Genomic DNA, 27,100 nt, shown 5'->3' with positions numbered 1-27,100 from the left:
ACACAGATGTTTTTCATAAGCTGCCTGCACCAATCATTTGTATGGCTTTGTATTTTTTTGTATGTTACAAATAACAAATGGCATAAAATATGAGATTCTGTCCCAAAAATAAAGCAAAAAAGGCATAAGTGCTGAGTGTCAGCACGGCAAGCATAAGGTCCTGAGTTCAAATCCCATTACTGCCAAAAAAAAAAAAAAAAAAGAAAAGAAAAAAGTGAGGAAAGGAACAATGTTTTGTTTTGTTTTGTTTTTTGGTTAGTTGTGGGGTTTAAACTCTTGGCCTGGCCACTGTTCATAAGTTCTTCAGCTCAAGGCTAGCGCTCTACCACTTGAGCCACAGAGCCACTTCTGGTTTTTTGATGGTTAATTGGAGAAAAGAGTCTCACAAACTTTCCTGCCTGGGCTGGCTTTGAACTGCGATCCTCAGATCTCAGCCTGCTGAGAAGCTAGGATTACAGGTGTGAGCCACTGATGCCTGGCTAAGGAACATTTTTCTTTTTTTTTTGTTGGTCGTGGGGCTTGAACTCTGGGCCTGGGCGCTGTCCCTCAGCTCTTCAGCTCAAGGCGAGCGCTCTACCACTTGAGCTACAGCGCCACTTCCGGTTTTCTGGTGGTTTATTGGAGATAGGAGTCTCACGGTCTCTCCTGCCCGGGCTGGCTTTGAACCGCGATCCTCAGATCTCAGCCTCCTGAGTAGCTAGGATTACAGGCGTGAGCCACCAGCGCCCGGCAAAGGAACATTTTTCAAAATAACATTTTTGCAAAAACTTCTTAAGCTAGCAAAATTAAAAAAAAAAACACAAGAATAATCAAGTTACTTATTCAGATATTGCTTCTATCTGACTATCAAGTCTTTTGCATTAGGAGGTATCAATGGATGTAATGTATATACCTATATGCAGATGTCTGTTATTAAGCTGACTCCATGGAAGTTCACCTAGCAAATAGTTACTGAAGAGAAATGTTTTAAACTTTGAATCTGCCAGAAACAAATTTAAATCACAATGTAACTTTTATATACAGTATAAGATTGGAATTTTGCCTCATTAATGGGACAAAACTGTTCCCAATACTCTCTTAACTTCCAGGAATTACTACACTATTAACTGTAGCTACTGGAACAGGAATGGTGACATGTCTCATTTGCTCTCTGAAGATTCAAATCAATCATATGGTTCTTTTGTCTACATTAGTTTCTTGATAAATATATAACTATTAGTAGTTAATGAAGATGTAAATAGGATTCTCTAGAAATCTGTGTTCTATGTAGCTCCTCTGGTTCTTTTTTGCTTTTTTAACTCTTCTTAAGAGTCTGAACTTTTAGCTCTATCTCCTCAATTCAAAGACTTTTAGGCTCTACTTGGGTTATCCTTCTTATACTGTGGCATGGTTTCTCTAAGCAGTTAAATGGGAGGGAAGTAATCTCTGGTTTAATTTATTTCTTTCCCTCCTCTCCCCCTCCCCTTCTTCCTCTTCTTTCTTCTTCTCTTCCTTTTCCTCCTCCTCTTCTCCTTGTTGTACATAGGGCCTGAACTCAGAGCAGACACTGTCCCTGAGCTTTTCACTCAAGGCTAGTACTCTACCACTTTGAGCCACAGCACCACTTCTGGTTTTTGGATAGTGAGGAGATGAGAATCTCATGGATTTTTCTGCCCCGGCTGGCTTTGAACCACTATCCTCAGATCTGCCTCCTGAGTAGCTAGGATTACAGGTGTGAGCCCTCAGTGCCTGGCTTAAGTTATTCATTATCTCACATGAGTCACTGATCAAGGAGTGTGTTTGTGAAACTAAATATTAGTATGTAGCCTAGGAGGGATTTTAAACCTCAATCTTGTTGCCTAGTCTCCCAAATGCTAGGATTACAGACATGAGCCCCTAAATACGGCTCAATGATTTTTTTTTGTATGTGCTGGTGATTAAACTCATGGCTTGGGTGCTGTCTCTGTTTTTTTGCTCAAGGTTAGAGCTTTACCACTTGAGCCACAGCTCTACACAGGGCCTGGACACTGTCCCTGAGCTTTTATTTTTTTAAGGCTATCATTCTACCAGTTGAGCCACAGTACCACTTCTGGCTTTTTCTGTTTATGTGGTATTGAGGAATTGAACCCAGGGCTTCACACAGGCTAGGCAAGCACTCTACCACTAAGCCAAATTCCCAGCCCAACTTCTAGCTTTTCTGATGGTAAATTAGAGATAAGCCTCTAGCAGACTTTCTTACCTGAGCTGGCTTCAATCACAATCCTCAAATCTCAGCTTCTAAGTAGCTAAAATTATAGGCATGAGCCACTAGGGCTTGATGAGGGTTTTTATTTTTTAAATACTGAGGCTATGAGAACAGATTGAAGTCATCATTAATAGTATACAATACTCTGAAAAGGGAAGGTCGATAAGGTGGAAAATAAATGTCAAATGTGCTTGATGTCAACTGTTGACACTTTGTAAACACTAAACACAAGATCTGAACTCATTTTTGAGGGGGAAAGTAGAAGATAAACTAAACAGAATCTAGCTGGGTGCCAGTGGCTCATGCCTGTAATCTTAGCTATTCAGAAGGCTTACACTTGAAGATCACTGTTGGAAGCCAGTCCAGGCAGGCAAATCTGCAAGACTCTATCTCCAATTAACCAGGAAAGTGGGAACTGGAAGCATGGCTCAAGTGGTGAGTACCAGCTGTAAGTGGAAAAAGCCTAAGGAGAGCCGGAGGTCAATGGCTCATGCCTGTAATCCTAGCTACTCAGGAGGCTGAGATCTGAGGATTGTGGTTAAAAGCCAGCCTAGGGAAAGAAAGTTTGTGAGACTCATCTCCAATTAACCACCAGAAGTGGCGCTGAGGCTCAAGTGGTAGAGTGCTAGCCTTGAGTAGAAGTTCTGAGGGACAGCACCAGAATTCAAGCCCCATGAATGACAAAACAAACAAACAAAAAACAACAAAGCCTAATGACAGCATGAGCTTAAGCGCCAGTATGAGCACAAAAACAACTCCCCCAGTCATATGAACAGTATAAAATTAGAACTGTTTGGGAGAGGATTCATGGAGAAGATGAGGTGTGTGTCTGATTGATCAAGTACTTTATATGCATTTATGAAAAGAACGTAACTCATTAAAATTGGTTTAAAAAAAAAAGAGCAAATGGGGGAGTAGCTAAAGCTGTAGAACACTAGCCTTAAGCAAAAAAGCCAAGTGAGAGCATAAGGTCCTGAGTTCAAGTCCTTGTGCATGCACACACACACACACACACACAAACATACACACACACACACACACACACACACACACACACACGGAGTGGCAAGGGCACAAGAAAGAACACAAGGTGTGAATTTAACCAAAGTAAATTATATGCATGTATGGAAATATAATAAGGTACCTTTGTGTAATTAATATGTTAATAAAAATCAGATAAATAAATATACATTTCTTGAGAAATATATTTTACACTTCATTGCCTTTGAGAATTAAATGGCTTTTTTCCCTGAAGTACTGAAGACAAATTATTAGTATTACTGTAATGTGTAGTGAGAAAAACAATGGACAATGTATTTAAAGATGTAACACATATTAACCTATCTTTTCTTGAAATCAAATTCGTATCATTTTTGTTATTCATATTAATTTGCATCACTTCAACAGATATTTCCAGTCTGTTAACATTAAAAAGATTCTGACATCCAACCTTCTTGACATTTATCAAGGTATTGTATTATTTGCCTTTGCATTATATGCAAATATAGTCTAATCTCAATCATTGGTAGATCACTTGAATAAAGCTCAGAATAAACACTAAGTTATTCCAATAGAATGCTACAAATTAGTATCAGCAGACCTTTTGAGGCTGGCTAAATAAAATACATCCAATGGGGCTGGGAAGGTGGGGCTCAGTGGTAGAGTGCTTGTCTGGCATGCATGAGGCCCTGGGTTCGATTCCTCACCACCACATAAGCAGAAAAAGCTGGAAATGGCACTGTGGCTCAAGTAGTAGAATGCTAGCCTTGAGCTGAAAAGCTGAGGGACAGCACCCACGCCCAGAGTTTGGGCCCCACGACTGACCAAAAAAAAACAAAAACAAAAAAACAAAAACAAAAAACAAAAAACAAAAATCCAATTTTCCCAGTAGTGAATTTTCATTATTCTATATTCTATATGAACATTAATCTCAAGTGCAATATACTCCACTATTTCTTGGTTTGCCATAATAAGTACTACATGCATATCTGTTTACATGAATTCAAATGAATAGTAATCAAACCAAAGCTCTTCTGATATACACTCTCCTCTAGACCTAAACAAACTTTAACTGATTTACAGAAGGATTTTTTGATTAATAGAGTGAACTACATATAAAAGTGGCCATTTTAAATATTCACATCAGTGTCACGATTATTCACAATGTTGTGTAACTATCAGCATTATCCACTTCCAGAATTTCATCTCAACAAGAAGCTTTACCCCATTGGTAATCACTATTCTATTGTCTGTCTCTATAAATTTACCCATTGTAATTACCTTTTTTTGTTGTCATTCTTGTTTGTTTCTTTTGTGATACTGCGGCTATAGCCTAGGACCTCACAAAAACCAAGCAGTTACTCTACCTCTTGGTTACTCTCCCAGTCCATGAAATAGATTATTATAGGAAAATTCAATAGTTGTATGATGTGTCTGTTTTTTTCCTTACCATATTGTTTTCAAGATTCATTCATAGTAAAGCACAACTCAGATTTTGATTTCTTTATGACTGAATAATATTCCATATAAGAAAATGTGTTTATTAAAAATTTGATTGGTTCCTATGTTCAGCTATTGTGAATAATACTGCTATAAAGACCATTATATAAGCATTCAAGTTCCTGCATTCAGTTTTTTCCTTTTGGAATAGATCTAGAAGTGGCATTGCTAAACCAACCAAAGGTTTTCTAAAGCAGTTGCATTACTTTTTTTTTTTTTTAATTGTGAAAATACTGTACAGAGGGGTTACAATTACATGGGCAAGATAATGAGTACATTTCTTATTAAGCATTGTAGCCTCCTCCTTTGTTTCCCCTTCCCATCCTCCTCCCACCCCCCCACCCAATTCTCCCCTTCCCCCCCACCACAATACATAGGGTTCCAATTACCTTGATGATGGGTGTGAAATAGTGTTTAATTTTGGTTTCACTTAACTTTTATAATGATTAGAAATGTCCAGAATATTTTCATGTATTTAATGGCCATTTGTATAACTTCTTAAGTCCTCTGACCATGTTATTAATTTGGTTGTTTTATTTCCTCATTGTTGAATTGTCCCTTAGTTAAATATTCTGGATATTAACTCCATATCAGACATATAAATTATAAATACTATCTCCTATTTTCTGTTTTGTTCATTATTATTAGTTTGGTACGTAAAATGTTGAGATAAAAATATTAATAATAAATTATATTGAATAATATTTCATTGTATCTATATAAGAAATAGTGTTTAATGAAAAATTAATTTGTTTCTACTTTGGGCTACTGTGAATAAAAAAAGGTAACTTACCATCTCATTTCCAAAAAGTATGTCAACGTAGGGCATAACTTTCATTAAGGATTCCTTGTAGAATTGGCATATAAATGGTGCAGAGAGATTCAAAGTGAAAATCCTGTTGTTGTCAGAAGCATGGTGAGCCACTTTTAATACAGACTCCGGGGAAACTGTAAGGAAAAAACCCTGCATAAAAAAGAAAGAAAAGAAGGGAAAAAATTAAAAGCATCATCTCCATAGTCACTCCCACTGAGAATAAAAGAAGCCTATAGCAAGTGGGGCTTACGCCTGTAATCCTAGCTACTCAGGAGGCTAAGATCTGAGGAACGAAAGTTCAAAGCCAGCCCAGGCAGGAAAGTCTGTGAAATGTTATCTCCAATAAACCACTAGAATACTGGAAGTGGCACTACAGCTCAAGTGGTAGAGCGCTACCCCTGAGCTGAAGAGCAGAAGGACAGCACTCAGGCCCAGAGTTCAAGCCCCATGACCAACCAACCAAACAAACAAAAAACCTATATAACAATAAAAAAGACCACATCAAATGCAATTACAAAACACAAGGGTGACTGTGGCTACATTTAGCTAGGAAAAATATGAGCATGAAATGCTTGATACATACCATTACTTCAGATAATAAAACAGTTCTTATTTCATATTAGATTTATATGCTTAATACCAAAAGAAGACTGAGTCCACAAAAGATAAAATATTTAAAAGGTTTCATTTAAGACAACAGACATTAAAATTTTGTTTTCAGGTCCTGAGGTTTGAATCCAGTACCTGTGTTTGCTAGGCAAGTCTCATACCACGTAAGCCAGGCTTCCCTCCCTGAAACACAGTAATGCTTTTTAGATGGCATAGATACATATGTAGGAAATTGGTTTCCATGGTACTGTGCAATGAGCAGATATTTGGAGCTGGGAGCCAGTGGCTTATGCCTGTAATTTGTATAAACTTCTACAAGTTTACACAAACCATTAAGAAATATTCAAGAAATTTCTTTGAAAGCTGCGCATGTAGCTGGGCATAGGTGGCTCACACCTGTAATCCTAGCTACTGAGGAGGCTGAGATCTGAGGATTGTGGTTCAAAACCAGCCTGGGCAGGAAAGTCTGTGAAACTCTTATCTCCAATATACCACCAGAAAACCAGAAGTGGCACTATGGCGCAAATGGTAGAGTGCTAGCCTTGAGCTGAAGAGCTGAGGGACAGAGCCCAGGCCCAGAGTTCAAGCCACATGACCAACCAAACAACAACAACAACAACAACAAAAAACCCAAAGCTGCACATGTAACCAGTGTGGCAAACACCTAGAATCCCAGCACTGAGGAAGCTATGGCAAGAGAATTACAAGCTTGAGGCCAGCTTGGGCTACATAGTGAGACCTATTTTAACAAGCTAACAAGCAAAATATAGTTACACAACTACTACTGTAACATCCATTCAAGGTTATGTTTAAAAAGAAAAATAGATCTTTTTCAATCATTTTCACATTTTGAATTGAATGATGATCATTTCTGAAGGCTCCCATGTCACATAAAAACTGTTAAATTTGTTGTGCTTTTCTCTTACTAATCTGTTTTATGTTATAGGAGTATCAGTCTCAACCCCTACAATGGATATTTTTTCCTTTGTCTCTTTATCACATTAAATATTGTAAAAAATTGTATTGAAATTCCAATAAAAATGACATTTTCCTATATAAAATAGGTTTTTCATTTAAAAAATTCGAACCCATCAATTCCTTATTAACATTGTTATTTTAAAAGGTGTCAAGTTTTAGGTGTCATATAGTATTTTCGTTTTTATTTTTGGCAGTAATCAACGCTTCTGAGTACTGCCTTGGTTTTTCCTGTCAGGCTTTTGTTGCTTTACCACCTGGGCCCAACATTTTGCTGGTTAATTGGAGATAAAAGTCTTGCACACTTTTCTGTCCAGGCTACCTGTAAATCAGGTCTCAGCATCCTGAGTGGCTAGGATTACAGGTTTAAGCCTCCAGTATCCAGCCCAGTATCACAGTTTTTAGAAATGTTTTAGCCTTTCTTTTTCAGACAAATATCATGTAACCTGCAAACTATGAACATCCAAGCTACTTTCTTTTGCTATTTCTATCATTTGGGGAATTAAAAAGGAACAGTTTACACAAATGTCTTGTCTCCATATTAGTATGTATGTATTTGCTTTTTTAGTTCTTTGTGTAATAGGGAGAATTTAAAGTTTTCCCTCTTTATTTCTCTTCCAAATATTGTAGCATGAAATAGAAACCTCCCAGAGCTAGCATTTTGCCAGCTGTGGATTAACCACAGACAGCCACAGAATGGTCTACATAAATAGTAACCTGGTCAAATAATTAGGCTCTCACCAACTTCAAACTGAAAATTTGATCTGTGCTCAAATACATCTGATTGTAATTTAAGGTACAGAACAGTATACCTCTGGAGACTAGATTTGGCCTTATTCCAAATGTGTGCATGTTGTGTGTTTTACTTTGAAATGTAACACAAGAATATTATAATGGGGATAGTATAACCTCAAATTTGTTAATTTTATAAAGAAGGGTAGGCAAAAGCCTATTAGCTTTTAAATAAGGGGTAAATTCACAATTCAAATTAATTATTTTCTTAGAATGCTTATTTTTTAAGTAAATATTTAGAATTCAAATAATTTGGGAATTTTGCTCTGTTAGATTGCAAAGACTGTTAATATTGATGCCAACCATAATTTTGCTTCTAGATTTATAGCTGTTGCTAGGCCTCATGAGTCAGATTACAGTATCACCCAAAGTAAAAACAGTGTCATTATAAAAGAATTTTTTCACATGTCAGGTTTACAATAAAGACAAGTTAACAGTTTACATGTATATAGGTTTGGAAAAGTATACTATTAAGAAAACCTTGCCATTTTCTAATTATGGAGTTTTGTCTACAAAGCAGTTTATCCTGTTAGTGTCTGTCTAATAAACAGCCAAATACAAAGTACATTTCAACACTCATAGGATAAGTAATATTAATCAGAATTAAGAATGTAGTGGGACATTTTTATTTACTACACTGCAGAACAAAATAAAAAAGCAGAGATAAAAGTGACAGGGAAAGATTAAGGTCGAGCCAAAGACTATTAACCCAATCTCAACCCCTCTAGGAAATTGTAAGAGGGTTTATACACACGGGAATGAATGTTAGGAATAGAATTTTTTTTTAATTGAACTTAAAGAGAAGGATCAAAATTGCTGTTTTTAAGTGTTTACTTTAATTCAGGGTGATCACTGAGAATGTTTTATAATTATCTTTACCAAAGTACAAAAACTCTTATTTCTATTAACAATTATATGAAGAATAGACATGAATATGTACACATACACAGCTTTGTAAACTTAAGGGGTTTATAACCTTTGAAGTGTAAGACTTTATTGACTCAAAAGAAAATAAAACTATGTGAACTAACCATAAGTATAATTATAAGTAGTGGATACACCATGTGATAGAGAAAAAAATCGAGCTTGGCCTTTGTTTAGGAAAATATCCAGGCAGAAACAGATGTTATTAGGATTTGAACATTTCTGAGTTCATCCACTTTTCATTGAATACACTAGTGGATAATTTTTTATGTATAGAGTAGAAAATGTCTATGCCATACCAATGTTCAACGAAATATAAGACATAAAAATAATATATAAGGAGCATAATTATAACCTATGTTTATAATCATAACATATTAGTATGATTCAATCAATGGCTTAAAAAGTACTAAAAGGGACAAAATAAAAATGGAAAGTGTTATAATTGGGCAGATTAATTATGGAAACTGCTATTTGTTTTTAAATTTGGTGAGATGGTTGAATACTGTTCTGATAAAATATTGTGTGCATTTGAAGTAAATGTCTGTATAAACAGGAGATGTTTATATAAATAATGATAAGCTTAATTGAATAAATAAGAGTAGCCAGGCACCGGTGGCTCATGCTTGTAATCCTAGGTACTCAGGAGACTGAGATCTGAGGATCGTGGTTCAAAGCCAGCCTGGGCAGGAAAGGCCATGAGACTTTTATCTCCAATAGACCACTCAGAAAACCGAAGTGGCACTGTGGTACAAGTGGTAGAGCACTCACCTTGAGCTGAATGAAGAGCTGAGGGACAACGCCCAGAGTTCAAGCCCCAGGACCAACAAAAAAGTATTAAAAATAAATAAATAAGAGTAATAATAGATACACAGCTGGGATTGAATCTATGGAACTTTGAGTAAGTCTCAGACAGGAACAAATTAAATATGAAATTAGGGATTATGGATAAATCACTATTTAAAGAAGTTAAAGAAGGATGTGTGGTTAAAAGAGCATAGTCAGCCTGACTTCAGTGCTGCAACTCAGGTGCGTTAGTAGAGAATGAATAAATCAGAGGTTAAAAAAAAGAAATATAACAACCATATACCGTGTTTCCTCATCTTAATGTGTCTTACATATTTTGTGAATCTCCCAGAGAATGTAAAATCTATTTCCTTGTAGGAGTAGCAGAATCAAAATGAATTATGACAACAGTTTATAACTGCTTCTAAGGAAAATACTGGCTTTGACAACCATTAAGATAATGTATAAATCATTTACAATATCAATATTATGATATGCACTATTTCATATGAATGACAACAGAATTACTAAAACAAATCCAGACCAAATATACTAGTGAATGATGTAAAGTTATATCTCTGACTGAATGTAATGTAATGCATCAAAGAAATAGAAGGGAATAATTCACTTAGATCTTCCTGCCTTACATGTCTCTTTTTGGAAGCAAGAATGCAACCATGTATTCCACATGCTTATATTTTTAAGAATTAAAATACTCCCAACTGAGTGTGGTATGCAACTCCCTCTAAGCTATTCAGGAGATGGAGATTGGGAAGACCATACTTTGAGGCCACTCGAGGTAAGAAATAAAATCCAATCTCAATCAATATCCTTGTGCTGCCTGGATTAATAGGCAGCAGAAACATAGTCCCATGGCTTGCATCAGATGAAAACACCATACAAAAAAACAGCTACAGTGAAAATGGGCTGGGACCATGTTTCAAGTGACAGACTACCAGTCCACCAAGCATAAGGCCATTAAGCTCAAACCTCAGGACCACCAAAACAAAAACAAAAAATTAAAGAAGCTCATGTATTTATTTATTTTTACCTAGCTCATATTACTCCCTCAAAATCAAGCATGAAACAAAAGAGCATGGGTTGGGCAGGGCTTGGTGGTACAGTGCTTGCCTAGCATGCATGAGACCCTGAGTTCGATTCCTTGGTACCACATAAACATAAAATCAATAAAATAAAAAGGAAAAATAACCAAAGTTAAAAGAAAGCTGGGCACTGGTGGCTCATGCTGGTAATCCTAGCTACTCAGGAGGCTGAGATCTGAGGATCACCCAGTCAAGAAAGTCCATGAGACTCATCCCCAAATAACCATCAGAAAACCGGAAGTGGCACTGTGGCTCAAGTGGTAGAGCACAAGCCTTGAGCTGAATTGCTCAGGGAAAGCACCCAGGCCCAGAGTTCACAGACACACACAGACACAGACACAGACACACAGACACAGACACACAGACACACACAGACACACAGACACACACAGACACACACACAGACACACAGACACACACAGACACACACACAGACACACACACACAGACACACACACACACACACACACACACACACACACACACACACACACACACACACACACACACACACACACACACAGAGAACATGGGGCCAGGCGTCGTTGGCTCAAGCCTATAATCCGGAGACTGAGATCTGAGGATCTCAGTTTGAAGCTAGCTGGGGCAAGCAAATCTGTGAGACTCTTATCTCCAATAAACTACTCAGAAAAAAGCTGGAAGTGGTGTTGTGGATCAACTGGTACAGTGCTGGTTTTGAGCAAAAGAAGCTCAGAGACATAGCCCAGGCCAAGAGTTCAAGCTCTAGGACTGGCAAAACAAAAAAAACAAAAAAAAAACATGGGTTGTAAAAGCATGCATAGGAGGATATCCATCAGGTTTGCTGAAAACTATAAAATAGAGTATAGACATCCTAGAAGTATATTTCTAGCAGGAAAGCTATGGAGAATGCAGTGAATGCAAATTATTGTACAGAGATTACAAACTGGATAAAATGGATAGCTTGTACTTATAAATATAGTATAATAAGGACATATTAAAATGTATGAACATAGGTCATCTTCTGTTCGAAAAGGTTAGTATTAGGGATTGGGAATGATATGAAAAAAAAAACCACTAAGAAGAGATATAACTAAGTCAAATGTTGACAGTTCAATAGGATATAAAAAGGATTAATTCAATTCTCTGAAATGTAAACAAACCAGTATACTTGTCTGTCCTGTTTTTACTATATCATTAAGTCTTGCTATATACTGCCCTGGCTAGATGCTAGTTCCTTTACTCAGCTTTCCCAGGAGCTGGAAATAAATGCCTGTTTATTTATTTTGGTATTATTTTGGGGCTTGAATTCAGGGCCTCTACTTGGGGTTTTTTTTTGGCTCAATCTTGTCACTTTACCATTTGAGCTATACCTCCAAAACTAGCTTCTTGCTAGTTAACTGACAATAAATGTTTCCAAGATTTGTTTGCATAGGCTGGTTTTGAAGGGCAATCTTCAGAACTCAGCCCCACAAGTTGTAAGGATTATAGGAGTGAGCTACCAGTACTCAGTTGTACACATAATTTTTTAAATACGTGTGCCAATCTGTCTAATTGCTAACTATGTGACTTGGGCAATTTCTTTAGGTGTTGTTGTTCTCATCTGCAAATTGAGGATAATAAAATCTCAAGATTTTGCTGTGTGAATTAAAAGGGTTCTATTACAGTGCCAGGAATGTAGTATATATTCTATACATCTCTTTGTTAGAATATTTTTACTATAGAAATATCAAGAATAAGCTGGGTGCTGCTGGCTCACACCTATAATCCTAGCTACTCAGAAGACTGAGATCTGAGGATCACAGTTCAAAGCCAGCTCAAGCAGGCTTAAATCTAATTAATCACCAGGAAACGGGAAGTGGTGCTATGGCTCAAGTGGCAGAGAGCTCACCTTGAGCTGAAGCGCTGAGGGACAGCACCCAGGTTCATGAGGGGGGCAAGGCGGACAGGGATACCAAGAATATTAGAAAATCCCTTTCTGCTCCAGGAATGGTAAGTTCTATATTACAGCTGTTAGTTTACAATGATGAACAAAAATGTGCTTAACTTTGATCCTTTGAAATATAAATACATAAAACAAAATCCATCATTCTCTTTTCCAAAAGCTCTCCCAGTCTCCTCTCTCCATGATTTAATCATCCTATATCGTGCTGACAGATTAATCACCCTAATCATTCTTTTCCTTGTAAATTAAATCCAAATGCCTCACACCCCAGCATTCAAAGCTCCACAAAGCACTCCAACTTGCACAGTAAACCAGCTGTAAGCTCCCTTTCTCCATAACATATGTCCTTGCTTCAATCACAGAAATGATTTGTTTCTCCCAAAATAAATCTTCTGAGTTGTTAGGCTGTTTCTTCTATCTGACACATCTTCTACTACTATATTGCCTGCCTTACAAATGCAAGGCCCTGAGTGTGCTTTCTTCATTGCCACAAGAATGTACTCATTCTTTTATGACTTTCCCTAACAGGTAATATTATAAAGTACATAACCTAAAGTATTTAATTTACTTAACAACACAAGCAACCTGAATGTGTCTTACCATTCTCACGACTAAACTTAAGGGCAAGGCATTTCTTATTTTGTTGTTGTTGGCTACAGCATAAAGTATTAGTGTACAGCTAATTGAAAAACATTTGAGCAAATAAAAGCCAGACATCAGTCGCTCATGCCTGTCCCAGCATCCAGGACAGCTGGGACAGAAAAGTATGCTAGATTCGATTTCCAAAATAACCAGCAAAAAGCAGGCCTAGAGGTGTCAACTGGTAGAGCACAAGCTGATCAAACAAACTCAGTAAGTATATGGCCCTGAGTTCAAAACCTCCATACTACCAAAAGAATTTTTGAGCTAATAAAATTTTACTGAGACTCTACATAAATTCTCATGTTACTGAAGTGCTATTCTGAAAAATGGAAAAAGGAAAACTGCTACATTTTCACATGCTCATGAAAGAATATATTCATTTTAGAGTTAGACAACTCTCTGGCTCACAGGACCTGAAACTTTCTCAATTCACAGAACATTTACAGTTTATTTTTTCAGTGTCCAACAAATGCCTAACACTTCTGTTTTTGAACAAGTAGATCCAAGCAACTTAATAAGTACCATCTTTATTAAGTGATACCAAGTTTGAAAAAAAAATATATGGACATATAAAAAAAGTTTGAACCCGGGGCTGGGAAGGTGGCTCAGTGGTAGAGCGCTTGCCTTGCATGCATGCGGCCCTGGGTTCGATTCCTCAGCACCACATAAGCAAAAAGAAAAAACCTGGAAGTGGCGCTGTGGCTCAAGTGGTAGAGTGCTAGCCTTGAGCTGAAGAGCTGAGGGACAGCGCCCAGGCCCAGAGTTCAGGCCTCATGACCAGACCCCAAAAACAAAACAAAACAAACAAACAAACAAAAAAAACCCAAAAAGTTTGAACCTGGAAGTGACACTGTGGCTCAAATGGTAAAGTGCTTGTCTTGAGCTGAAGAGTTCAGGGACAGTGCCCAGGCCCAGAGTTCAGGCCCTACAACTGACAAAAAAAAACAAAAAACAAAAAACAAAAACCCCCACTTTAAACCTTTAAATTCAAGTTACCACAATACATGCTAATGGGATTTGTGTGCTCTTGCACAACAATGCAAGCTTTGCATTCCAACTGAACTCAGTTTTATTGTTTTTTAGTAGGGATACCTTTATCATTCCCCCCAAATGACATCTTATCAGAAAAATGTAGCACAGTCTAGGGTTGAAACTCATGTAAAAAAAAAAATACATCCTTGGGCTGGGAAGGTGGCTCAGTAGTAGAGCACTTGCCTTGCATGTATGAGGCCCTGGGTGATTCCCCAGCACCACATAAGTAAAAAGGAAAAAAAAAAAGCTGGAAGTGGCGCTGTGGCTCAAGTGGTAGAGTGCTAGCCTTGAACTAAAGAGCTGAGGGACAGTGTCCAGGCCCAGAGTTCAGGCCCCAAGTACAGTTTGGGAAATGTGAAGCTATTTGAAAAGAAATACCTTGAGGTAAACCTTTTGTAATTTGAAAAAGAAACTCATGACTTAGTCAGTGTTGCTCCACCACTTGAGCTATACCTCCAACCATGTTTTTTTGCTGCTAATTTGGAGATAAAGTCTAAAGCAAATGTTTCTGGCCAGGAGACATCAAATCATAACCCTCCAGATCTCAGCCTACTGAGTAGCTAGAATTATAGGTCTTAGCTACTAGGTCCCAGCTTTCATTCATATAAGTTTTATACAATCTGAGGAGTCTCTTCTATTGGAAAAAAAAAAAAAAAAGGTAAGTTGTAGAATGTGCTAGCCAATTTCTTTAAAATATTTTTTTTAGTTTTAAAATTAAATTATGGGGGCTGGGAAGTTGGCTCAGTGGTAGAGCGCTTGCCTTGCATGCCTGAGGCCCTGGGTTCGATTCCTCAGCACCACATAAGCAAAAAGAAAAAACTCGGAAGTGGCGCTGTGGCTCAAGTGGTAGAGCACTAGCCTTGAGCTGAAGAGCTGAGGGACAGTGCTCAGGCCCAGAGTTCAGGCCCCACAACCGGACCAAAAAAATAAAATAAAATAAAATAAAAAAATAAAATAAAATAAAATAAATTATGAGCCCGGGATGATGGCTCATGGGTGTAATCCTAGTACTCAAGAGACTGAGGCAGGAAAATAGTGAGTTTTGTAACCACCCTGGGATACCTATCCATCTACCTAACATAGAAGTTTGAGGTTCATAAACCAGGTCAATGTGAGGAGCAGGGCTAGGGGTACAGCTCAGTGTAGTGTATGTTTAGCATGTATACACATAAATATAAACATACACATATATGCTTTCTTTGATTGTGATGTTAAAGGTAATAAAATTATTTAAATTCAAACTCTGGCTTATTTTTTGTCAAATTATTGCAGTAAATATTCCTTGTGCCCATCTTTAAAAAATAATTAGGGCAAATAAAGGGAATTCTTTTCTTTTTTTTTTTTTTTTGTCAGTTGTGGGGCTTGAACTCTGGGCTTAGGCACTGTCCCTGAGCTCATCAGTTCAAGGCTAGCACTCTTACCAGTTGCGCCACAGCACAACTGTGGTTTTTGGTTTTCTGGTGGTTTATTGGAGACAAGAGTCTCATAGACTTCGCTGCCTGGGCTGGCTTTGAACCATGATCCTCAGATCTCAGCCTGCTGAGTAGCTAGGATTACAGGTGTGAGCCACCAACACCTGGCTAAATAAAGCTTTCTTTGTCTATACTTTCAATTAAAAATAATATTCTTAGTATGCAAAAAAAGCCCTACATAAAATAAACTATCATGTGATATAGCACCTGCATTAACAGAAATGCTATTTTGGCCATTTTTTTTGGGGGGGGGTGTCCAGTCGTAGGACCTGAACTCTAGGCTTGGGTGCTGTCCCTCAGCTCTCCAGCTCAAGGCTAGTGCTCTACCACTTGAGCCACAGCACCACTTCTGGCTTTTTTCTTTTTGCTTATGTGGTGCTGAGGAATCGAACCCAGGGCCTCATGCATGCAAAGCAAGCGCTCTACCACTGAGCCACCTTCCCAAATTTTGGCCATATTTTATTGAAACTATCTTAAGTAGTTTTACTTAATGAGACACAAAACAGTTCTACTAGACATAATTGTTTTATGCCTGAGATCAAAAATGGCAAAAATGCAACTATTTTTCTGGGTAATTGTTTTGATATTCTGTAGTTTACATTATTTTTATGAAAGTATCCCTTTATAAATGGAAAATGACTAAGCTGAAAGCTATTCTTTTATCATTCTAAGTGGCCAGTGTTTCTGTTTTTGATAAAACCAATTTCAAATCATTTTCTACAACATAGGAAAGGAGTAGATTGTCAGTAAATGTACTATATTGACTCTGACATTTTCTTCTTAGATGCTGCCAGCATGTCAAAAAGAGAGGATTGTTTTTAGACATGAAAAATTTCGTTCTTGCTGAAACAAACCCTGATTGCTACTGGATTAGTATCAGTATACTCACAACAGTAGCACAAGAAGCCAAAAGATACAGATAGCCCTTGACACATTGGAAACCTCTAACCAGTTTCATACTATACTTCAAGACACTGAAAGGTGTGTGTCAACTAAATATTATCTTTAATGTTTTATATTATATAGATACTGTTTTCTAAGCAATATGATTTGATATCACTTTTAAAATAAAAATGATTAAACAAATCTTTTACAGTGATATAGGATAGTAGTTCTTAAAGAATAATTCCTGAGTCATCTGAAACTTGTTTAAAAGGCAAATTATTGGTCTTATCCTGGACCTACTGAATCAGAAACATGTGTGAGTAGGTCACAGCAATCTGGATTATCATTAAGTCCTTGAGGTGATTTCGTAAACCACTGATTAAAAAAAAATAAAAATATGTGGGGCTGGGAAGGTAGCTCAGTGGTAGAGCGCTTGTCTTGCATGCATGAGGCCCTTGGTTCGATTCTGCGGCACCACATAACAGAAAAAGCTGGAAGTGAGGCTGAGGCTCAAGTAGTAGAGCGCTAGTCTACAGCTGAAGAGCTGAGGGACAGCGCCCAGGCCCAGAGTTCAGGCCTCACGACCGACCAAAAAAAAGATTAAAATTCCATTCATTATCCTCAAGACATTTATCCATTATAGAGAAACTTAAATTTTTCATGAAGATAGCAAAAAAAAAAAATTAAAATGGAAGGCCCACTATAAAATATAAAACTGTGTAGAAGTAGAAAAAGTGGTACAGTAGAGACAGGTTGGGTTTGTTTCTAGAGAAAGTGCTAATGTTTTCTGGATAAAAAATTCAACAGTTTCTCTACAAATATGGCACAGGCCCAAACACATCAATTCTACTATAATTTGGGGATATTCACTGGACTTCCAATTTATTTCCCATGAAAACAGTGTTCTACAGCTAAAAATATTTGATTTGTCAAACATGTCATTCTGCAGATGAAGTTAAAGCTTAGAAAGATTGCCCAATTTGCCCAAGGTCAAATAACTGAAGTCTTGACTAGAGTTCTAGGACCACAGATTGCTAGGCTTACTCATTTATACACACCCTAATCATTGTTCCACAATCAACTAGACAAGTTGGGGGAAAAAACACTAGGAAAACAGAACTGAGAATAGGATAATATGATATAGCAGTTTCAAGCAGCTCTTAATTTAGTTTTACATTTCTTGACAGAGAAAGCAAAAAGACATGTTCAGTAGCTAGCTACTGTCCTATGATAAACAACTTGCTTCTCATACAAACTTGTCAAATAGTGTTTACCATTCTAAATAGTAGTTAATACAGAAGCCTACTCTGTCCTCAACAATGTCTCAAAATCAAGTTCACTCATTTATTACAGTATTTACCAATGAAGTCTTAAAACCTTAAAATTAAAATGATTTCATGAAAGAATGTAGATGGGAGTAAAGACCAAGAAAATAGCTATCTGATGGTATCAGCATAAAATGTGGAGTTTATAGAGAGAATAAAAGTATACATTGTTCAGATAACCTATCAAGATCTAGTCTCCAAACTAGATAAGAGTTGGTCAGCAGTAAAACTAAGGCTGCACTTTCTTTTTTCTTTTCCTTTTTTTGGTCAGTTGTGGGGCTTGAACTCTGGGCTTGGGCACTGTCCCTGAGCTCTTCAGCTCAAAGCGACCACTCTACCATTTGAGCCACAACGCCACTTCCGGTTTTCTGGTGGTTAACTGGAGATAAGAGTCTCATGGAGTTTCTTGCCTGGGCTGGCTTTGACCATGATCCTAAAGATCTCAGACTCCTGAGTAGCTAGGATTACAAGGGTGAGCCACCAGCACCTGGCTGCACTTTCTAAAAGAGTATTGTCATTTGAAATTTATTCCATAACATTATACTGCCCAATGTATTATAGGTTTTACAAATGACCAATTTATTTCTCATGAATAACCCAATTAGTGGTAAACCTTTTGTGATCTACACATAAGGTAAATGCTATTATAGAGATGTCACTACTATCTTGTAACAAATTTTAATCAGATAATACTTTCTGAGCTATGATGAGAATTATTAAACCACTTCAATCCTATTTCCATAGGTTTTTGTTTGCTCAGGGCTAGCACTCTACCATGTAAGCCACAGACAAAATTTTAGCTTTTTCTGTGATTAATTGGAGATTAAGAGACTCAAGGAGTTTTCTGCCCAGGCTGGCTTTGAAACACAATCTTCAGATTTTAGCTTCTTGATTAGCTATAATTACAGGCACGAGCCATCATTATATCAAGTTAGTTATTTTACTTTGTCTCTACTACTGTAATCTTATGTCTGAGGGGACATCTATTTGATTCATTACTGTTAGATTAACTCCTGCACTTTTTAAGGCTCATTAAGTATTCTTTGTTTTACTTTTTTTTTTTTTTTTTTTTTTTTTTGTCGGTCGTGGGGCTTGAACTCTGGGCCTGGGCGCTGTCCCTCAGCTCTTCAGCTCAAGGCGAGCGCTCTACCACTTGAGCTACAGCGCCACTTCCGGTTTTCTGGTGGTTTATTGGAGATAGGAGTCTCACGGTCTCTCCTGCCCGGGCTGGCTTTGAACCGCGATCCTCAGATCTCAGCCTCCTGAGTAGCTAGGATTACAGGCGTGAGCCACCAGCGCCCGGCTTTGTTTTACTTTTTTTTTAATTGTTACTATAAACGTGATATACTGAGGGGTTACAGTTACATAAGTCTGGTAATGAGTAATTTCTTTTTGTACATGTCACCCTTTCCCCCTTCTCTCATTCTCTCCCAGATTTTCCCCCCATTCCCTCACACAAGTTGTATAGTTCATTTTCAACATCATTAAACATTCTTTTTTTGGTCATGGGGCTTGAACTCTGGACCTGGGCATTGTCCTTGAGCTCTTTAGCTCAAGGAGAATGCTCAATCATTTGAGCCACAGTGCCACTTCGGGTTTTCTGGTGGTTAATTGGATAAGTCCTGCCCTGGCTGGCTTTGACCCATTATTCTCAGATCTCAGCCTCCAGAGTAGCTAGGATTACAGAGTCACTAGTGCCCAGCTAATGAATCAGTCTGTTGAGAGAAGTGGAAGAAAGGCAATGTGTATAAAGTTAAGTCATGTGAAGCAATAGTTGTCATTTAAGTACTATTATTTATTATGAGATCTTAGGAAAAAGTAGACCACTTACAAAAGCTTAGGAAAGAAAAAAAAAAATGGGCTGGGAAGGTGGCTCAGTGGTAGAGCCCTGGCCTTGCGTGCTTGAGGCCCTGGGTTCATTCCTCAGTACCACAGAAGCAGAAAAAAAAAGCCGGATGTGGCCCTGTGGCTCAAGTGGTAGAGCGCTAGCCTTGAGCTGAAGAGCTGAGGGACAGCACCCAGGCCCAGAGTTCAGACCCCACGACTGGACCCCCCAAAACAAACAAACAAAAAACCCCCAACATAATCAGACATCAGACTTCTTAAAAACATTTGAGATGGCTGGAAAGGTGGCTTAGTGGTAGAGTGATTGCCTTGAATAAACGAGGCCCTGGGTTCAATTCCTCAGCACCACACAAGCAGAAGAAGCCAGAAGTGATGCTATGGCTCAAGTGGTAGAGCGCTAGCCTTGAGCTGAAGAGCTGAGGGACATTGCCCAGGACCAGAGTTCAGACCCCATGACAAACCAAAAAAAAAAATAGAGAGAGATTATAATGCAATACCAAAGTCTTCTAGATTCTAAAGGAAATAATTTTTTTTCCCTAGAATTCAATACACAGCCAAACTACTGCTCTAGAGTAAGGATACATGTTAAGTTTCAAGAGTATTTGTCTCCCTGCACTCTTTATCAGAAAGTTAAGAGAAAATGTAAACCACTCAAATAAAAAATTTTGAGAAGTACTTGTGGGACTTTGGAGATTAAAAAATGTAAAATCCCTGAAGTAAAGAGAATTTCAGGATGCAGTAAAGGAAAGTCCAGCATCAAAATTTAGAGCAAAGAAATGAAGGGTACTTGGAATAAGTCTGAAAGAAAAAAAAAAAAAAAAAAGAAGCTAGCTAGTGATAGGTTTAACTGATGACAGGTTTACCTATTCACAAAATAAATGAGAAGTAACTACTATTTATGTAAGAAGTCTTTGGTTAGTTAATGCAAAAAATATCTGCCTTAGGTTAATATTACTTCTAACCACAATAAAAATGAAATAGTGGTAGTTATAAAACATTTGACACATTAATAATTCCAATGATCTTTCAAACATTGTGAAAGATATTTCTATACATGTCATGTAAAGCAGTTTCAAAAGAAAATTATTTTTGAGAGCTTATTATATGCTTAGAATTGTACTAAAATATCTTATACACACTCTATTAGTAGGATACTATCCTCATTTTACATTAATTAGGTTCATTTTACAAATGGAGAAATGAGACTGAATGTAACATAACACACACAGGAAAAAAGTGAGTGTGAAAAAAGAAATGACTGCTTGGCAACCACAATAGTAACTTCCCAGCAAGAATTAAGAATGGATGTAAAAAATAGTATGTGAACATATGATGAGAAATAAGGTATTTACACATTCTCAAAGTATTTTCCCACAAGATATTCATTATGAAGGGGAAATGATGACATTATGGTAGAGAAAGTTGACAATATCATTTTACAGTCAAAAGTAATATCAATGAAGGACAAAAACAGGCATTATTTATTTCCTCATAAAATACATAAAGGGATATTCCTCAATCTATCAAAAAGGTATAATGTAAATTTAATCAGATAGAAACACAAATATAGCTGGGTGCCAGTGGCTCACGCCTGTAATCCTAGCTACTCAGGAGGCTGCAAAGCCAGCCCGGGCAGGTAAGTCCATGAGACCCTTTTCTCCAATAAACCACTAGAAAACCAGAAGTGTTGTTGTGGCTCAAGCAGTAGCACCCTCCCCTTGAGCTGAAGAGCTGAGGGATAGTGCCCAAGCCCAGAGTTCAAGCCCCACAACTTACCCCCCCCAAAAAAAGAAACACAAATATAGTCTATAAGTAAGCTTTTCTAAAATACCAGTTATAAAAAACAGTAATTAAAAGACATTAAAGAGATGTGAAAAAATGTTAATCATAACAGAAGAAAAATCAAGTCAAAGATCAACTGACTTAACAAACATTAAACCACAAGCCTGGGCACTGTTGGCTCATTCCTGTAATCCTTAGCTACTCGGGAGGCTGAGATCTGAGGAAAGTCATGTAATCCTAGCTACTCAGGAGGCTGAGATCTGAGGAAGCCAGGCTCGGCAGGAAAGTCCATGAGTCTCTTATCTCCAATAAACCATTAGAAAAACCCACAAAACTGTAAGTGACACTGTAGCTCAAGTGGTAGAGCACTAGCCTTGAGCTGAAGAGCTCAGGGACAGTGCACAGGCCCAGAGTTCAAGCCAGAAGACCTCAAAAAAAAAAAAAAGTTCCAATACTTTGTAATAATTGTGTTGTAATAAACGTATTCTGGTGAAATACAGTATATTAGAATATGAAATGTCACATGACATCTAGATATAAAAAAATAAATGAATGTAAAAATACAAAAGACTGCAGAGTGCTAGCTTGAGCTGAAGAGCTGAGGGGCTGAGTGACAGCACCCAGAGTTCAGGCCCCATGACTGACAAAAAAAAAAAAAAAAGAGTACAATTTCCTTCTGTATAATTTAATTTGTGGTTGTTGGTAAATCTCTGCCAATATTGTGCAGGTTATAATAGCTCTACACCATCATTAATTATATAACATATACCATATGCTGAATATATTCTAGGTTATATTTATTTTTACAGAAATACTGATAAAATCAATATTGCAATGAATGCATAAAGAAGGTTTCATTTCCTTAAGCATTTTATCTAATTTGGAATTTTCGTTGTTGTTGTTGGTTGTGGGGCCTGAAATCTGGGCTCAGGGACAGTGCCCAAGGTTTGAGTTCAAGCCCCAGGACTGGCAAAAAAATAAAAATAAAAAAATAAATATACATATATATAAAATAAACAAACAAAAAAAACTCTCTGCTATTTATGCATCTTTATCTGAAATCTGCCTTTTACACTATAGACCTCAAAATCTGCAAAGAAAGCTAAGCGTTTTATAAGTGTTCCACATGAAATATCTTTTAATATAAAATGTGTTAATTATTGAATTGTTCAATACCTGTCCACTCTTTTTTTTTTTTTTTTGGGGTCCGGTCGTGGGGCCTGAACTCTGGCACTGTCCCTCAGCTCTTCAGCTCAAGGCTAGCGCTCTACCACTTGAGCCACAGCGCGCCACTTCCAGCTTTTTTGTTTTTGCTTATGTGGTGCTGAGGAATCGAACCTAGGGCCTCAGGCATGCAAGGGAAGCGCTCTACCACTGAGCCACCTTCCCAGCCCTACCTGTCCACTCTTAAAATCTTAGTCACCCTTCCTCTGCAAACATCCAGGTAATAATGACAACAGCAGTACCTATAGAGTTCATGGTGTTATCACATATCAGGCTCTTTCCCTAAATGTTAAAATACGTTAACTCACTCACATTAAAACTCCAAGAGATACCACTACATTAGGTATGTGGGGACATTGAAGCAGAAGAGAAATGAATTCTTCAAGATTAAACAGTTATTAGTAAAGTATCAGCTTCTAAACTGGGACAATCTCATTAGGGAAATTTAATTCAATGTTTATATAATTAGAGATCAGCTGTTCTACCACACTACCTACATTTTCAAAATATATGTGTTGAACCAAGGAAAACACGGAACCATAGATCCAAGGAAGGGGTGACATTGTCCAAAAAAATGTATTCATTACCTGACTTAGAAAATATAACCCCTCTGAGAGCGCTAGCCTTGAGCTGAAGAGCTGAGGGACGGCGCCCAGGCCCAGAACCAAAAAGCAAAAAAAGAAAAAAAGAAAAAGAAAATGTAACCCCTCTGTACATCACCTTTATAATATTTTTGTTGTTGTTGTTGTTGGTTGTTGTGGGACTTGAACTCTGGGCCTGAGTAGGATTCCTGAGCTCTTCAGCTCAAGGTTAGTGCTCTACCACTTACGTCACAGGGCAACTTCCTGTTTGCTATTGGTTTATTAAGATTAAGAGTCTCAAGGACTTTCCTGGCTGGGCTGGCTCTGAAATGTGATCCTGAGAACTCAGCCTCCTGAGTAGCTAGGATTACAGGCACTGGCACCTGGGTGAAAACTGAACTTTTAAATTTAAAATTTTTTAAATTATTGCTAGGCACTTGTGGCTCATGCCTGTAATTCTCACTACTCAGGAGGCTTGAGATCTGAGGATCAAGGTTCAAAGCCAGCCCAGGCAGGAAAGTCTGTGAGACTCTTATCTCCAATAAATCACTGAGAAAATTGTGGCTCAAATTGTAGAGCTGAAGACCTTGAGCTGAAGAGCTGAGGGACTGCACCCAGAGTTCAAGACCCATAACTGACAAAAGAAGAAAAAGTTTTCATTTAGAAATAAAATGGAAGCTAGGTGCTGGTTATCCTACTTATTCCATAGGCTGAGATCTGATGATTGAGGTTTAAGGCTAACACAGGCAGACAAATCTGAGACAATCTTATCTGCAGTTATTAGCAAAAAGATAAAACATGGCCCAAGTGATGAGTGCCAACCATGAGAGAAAAAACCAAGTGAGAGTGTAATTTCAAGCATCTAGTACCAGCACACATACACATAGAGAAAGAAATGAAACTGGAAAATCATTTGGACATTTTGTTTCCAGTATCTGAAAATTATTTGAAGTGGGGAGACCTCTTCCTACCTAAATAAATGTAATTCTCTAGAGGTGGGGGCATGGCTCTAATGCCTGGCATGTACAAGGCCATAGGTTCAATCCCAAGTTTTGCAAAGGAAAAGGAAAGGAGGAAGAGTTATAACTCATGAAAGTTATATAAAGTATATCATGCTTTAAACTATTATTGCCATTACTTAAAAAATCTTTTTCCTGTATATTTTCCCACAACTTAGTATAAAAAAAAAAAACTAAAGAAAAAATTTCATTGTGTAATGAACTCTCTCAGGCCATTTATCAATTGCAATTTGCAATATCACACACATTCTCTCTCTCTCCTCTCTCTCCTCTCTCTCTCTCTCTCGCTCTCTCTCTCTCTCTCCTGTTAAGGAATTGTTGAGGGGCTGGGAAGGTGGCTCAGTGGTAGAGCGCTTGCCTTGCATGCCTGAGGCCCTGGGTTCGATTCCTCAGCACCACATAAGCAAAAAGAAAAAAGCCGGAAGTGGCGCTGTGGCTCAAGTGGTAGAGCGCTAGCCTTGAGCTGAAGAGCTGAGGGACAGCGCCCAGGCCTAGAGTTCAGGCTCCACAACCGGACCCCCCCCCAAAAAAGGAATTATTGAAAAATTAGTTACAGATACATTTATCACTTATCTCTCCTAAGATCAAGGACATACACATTTTCATTTATAAATAAAAGCCATTGTAAGTGACACAATATTTTATAACATGCAATTCTTATCTAAAATTTCTCAACCATCTAAAACGTTCTTTTATAACAAGTCTCCTCTGCTTAAAGAATTTTTGGATACAGTTCTGAGGAAGGATGTACATGCACTTGTGAAGTCTCTACTCTCTCTTAATTGGAAATAATCTCCTCCTACCCTGCTTTTTCCTTTCATAACAGCAGCATCAAAGTTTGTATGCCACTGTTTTTTTTTTTTGAAATGTTTCACAGTGAAGTTTGATATGATACCTTCCTTATGATTAGACTCAAGTTGAGTATCTTAAACAAGAATGAATAAAAGATAATGTTTTGTTGTTTTCTTAAAATCAGTCGTGGGGCTTGAACTTCTGGTTTTCTAGTGCTTTATTGGAGATAAGAATCCCACAGACTTTCCTGCCCCAGCTGGCTTTGAACCGTAATCCTCAGATCTCAGCCTCCTCAGTAGCTAAGATTACAGGTGTGAGCCACCAGTGCCTGACTTGTTTTGTATTCTTGTTGTACATCATAAGGAATCATAGGAAGTCATTCAATATTTGCTAGGGTGTAAATCTATATAGATAATGTCTCATTAGTATAAGTCATGTTTAGGTGAAAATATATGATAGATAGATAGATAGATATGCCAAATAATACATTGATGTGAAAGATAATTACCTATTTGGGTTTCAATTTGCTCACTATGTAGACTAGGCTAGTCTCAAATACCCTATCCCCAGCAACAATCTCCTGAGTGCTGGGAAGCTTCATGTATAATCACACTTTCTGTTGAGATGGATTCTCATGAACTTTTTTTTTTTGGGTCTGGTTGTGGGGCCTGAACTCTGGGCCTGAGTGCTGTCCCTCAGCTCTTCAGCTCAAGGCTAGCGCTCTACCACTTAAGCCACAGTGCCACTTCCGGCTTTTTTTCTTTTTGCTTATGTGGTCCTGAGGAATCAAACCCAGGGCCTCTGGCATGCAAGGCAAGCATTCTACCACTGAGCCACCTTCCCAGCCCTTCTCATGAACTTTTTGCCAAGGATGGCATCAAACATGATCCTTCTGATCTTGACTTCTCAAACAGCTAGAATTATAAGCATGAACCACTACATCTAGCTCAATGACAAAATTATTGAGTGTTCTGGTACTGGGACGAACTCAGGATCTTATTCTTTTCCTTAGTTTTTTTTCATTAAAGGCTGGCACTCTACCACTTGTTGTCTATCTCCACGTCTAGGCACCCCCCCAACCCCCGCCCAGTTTTGGGGCTTGAACTCAGGGCCTCAGCATTGTCCTTGACCTTTTCTTTAGCTCAGACTAAAGCAATCCTACTTGAGCCACAGTTCCACTCCAGCTTTTGGGAGGTAGAAGTCCCATGGACAGCCTCCCAAGAAACTAGTATTATAGGCATAAGCTACCAGCACCTAGCTTATTTACTGCTTGGTAATTAGAGGTAAGAGTTTGGTGGAATTGTCTGCCTGGGCTGACTTTGAACCACAACCCTCAGATCTCAACCTTCTGAATAGCTAGGAATTCTGGCTTGAGTAACTGATGCCTGGCTTACAATTTAAAAAAATATTTTTATTATCTTTAAGTAGTTGTACAAAGGATGTGCCATCTTACAAAGCAGTATATGAATACAATGCAACTTGATCAATGTCACCCCTTCAATATTCTAACCTATCTTTCACGACCCACCTCCTTCTATCATTTTTCTTAATTTTGTAGTATATACATTGAATTCTTGATTGCATTCTCCTCTTTATTCATCTGCCTCTCTTTCCATGACTGCATTTCCCATTTCAAGTACCTGTTTCCTAGTGATCATTGTGTTAACTTTTTTTTTTTTTTTGCCAATCATGGGGCTTGAACTCTGGGCCTTGGGCGCTGTCCCTCAGCTCTTCAGCTCAAGGCTAGGACTCTACTACTTGAGCCACAGTATCACTTTTGGCTTTTATTGCTTATGTGGTGCTAAGGAATCGAATCCAGGGCCTCACGCTTGCAAGGCAAGCACTCTACCA

The 27,100-nt window shown here is 38.0% G+C and overlaps 1 protein-coding gene across 5 annotated transcripts in view; it reads right to left on the bottom strand.

Moving 5' to 3' along the window:
- Positions 1-27,100, bottom strand: part of Adk (adenosine kinase) — a 424,911-nt gene that overhangs the window by 148,761 nt on the left and 249,050 nt on the right. For all 5 annotated transcript variants that reach the window (XM_070020633.1, XM_070020634.1, XM_070020636.1 and 2 more), the window contains one exon: positions 5,517-5,687. In XM_070020633.1, coding sequence (XP_069876734.1) covers positions 5,517-5,687 — 171 coding nt within the window. The remainder of the gene's footprint in view (positions 1-5,516; positions 5,688-27,100) is intronic.

The sequence above is a fragment of the Dipodomys merriami genome, unplaced genomic scaffold (assembly GCF_024711535.1).
Source record: "Dipodomys merriami isolate MVZ:Mamm:240054 unplaced genomic scaffold, mDipMer1.0.p SCAF_14, whole genome shotgun sequence".
NCBI lineage: Eukaryota > Metazoa > Chordata > Mammalia > Rodentia > Heteromyidae > Dipodomys > Dipodomys merriami.
This window is presented reverse-complemented; position numbering and strand designations above follow the sequence as displayed.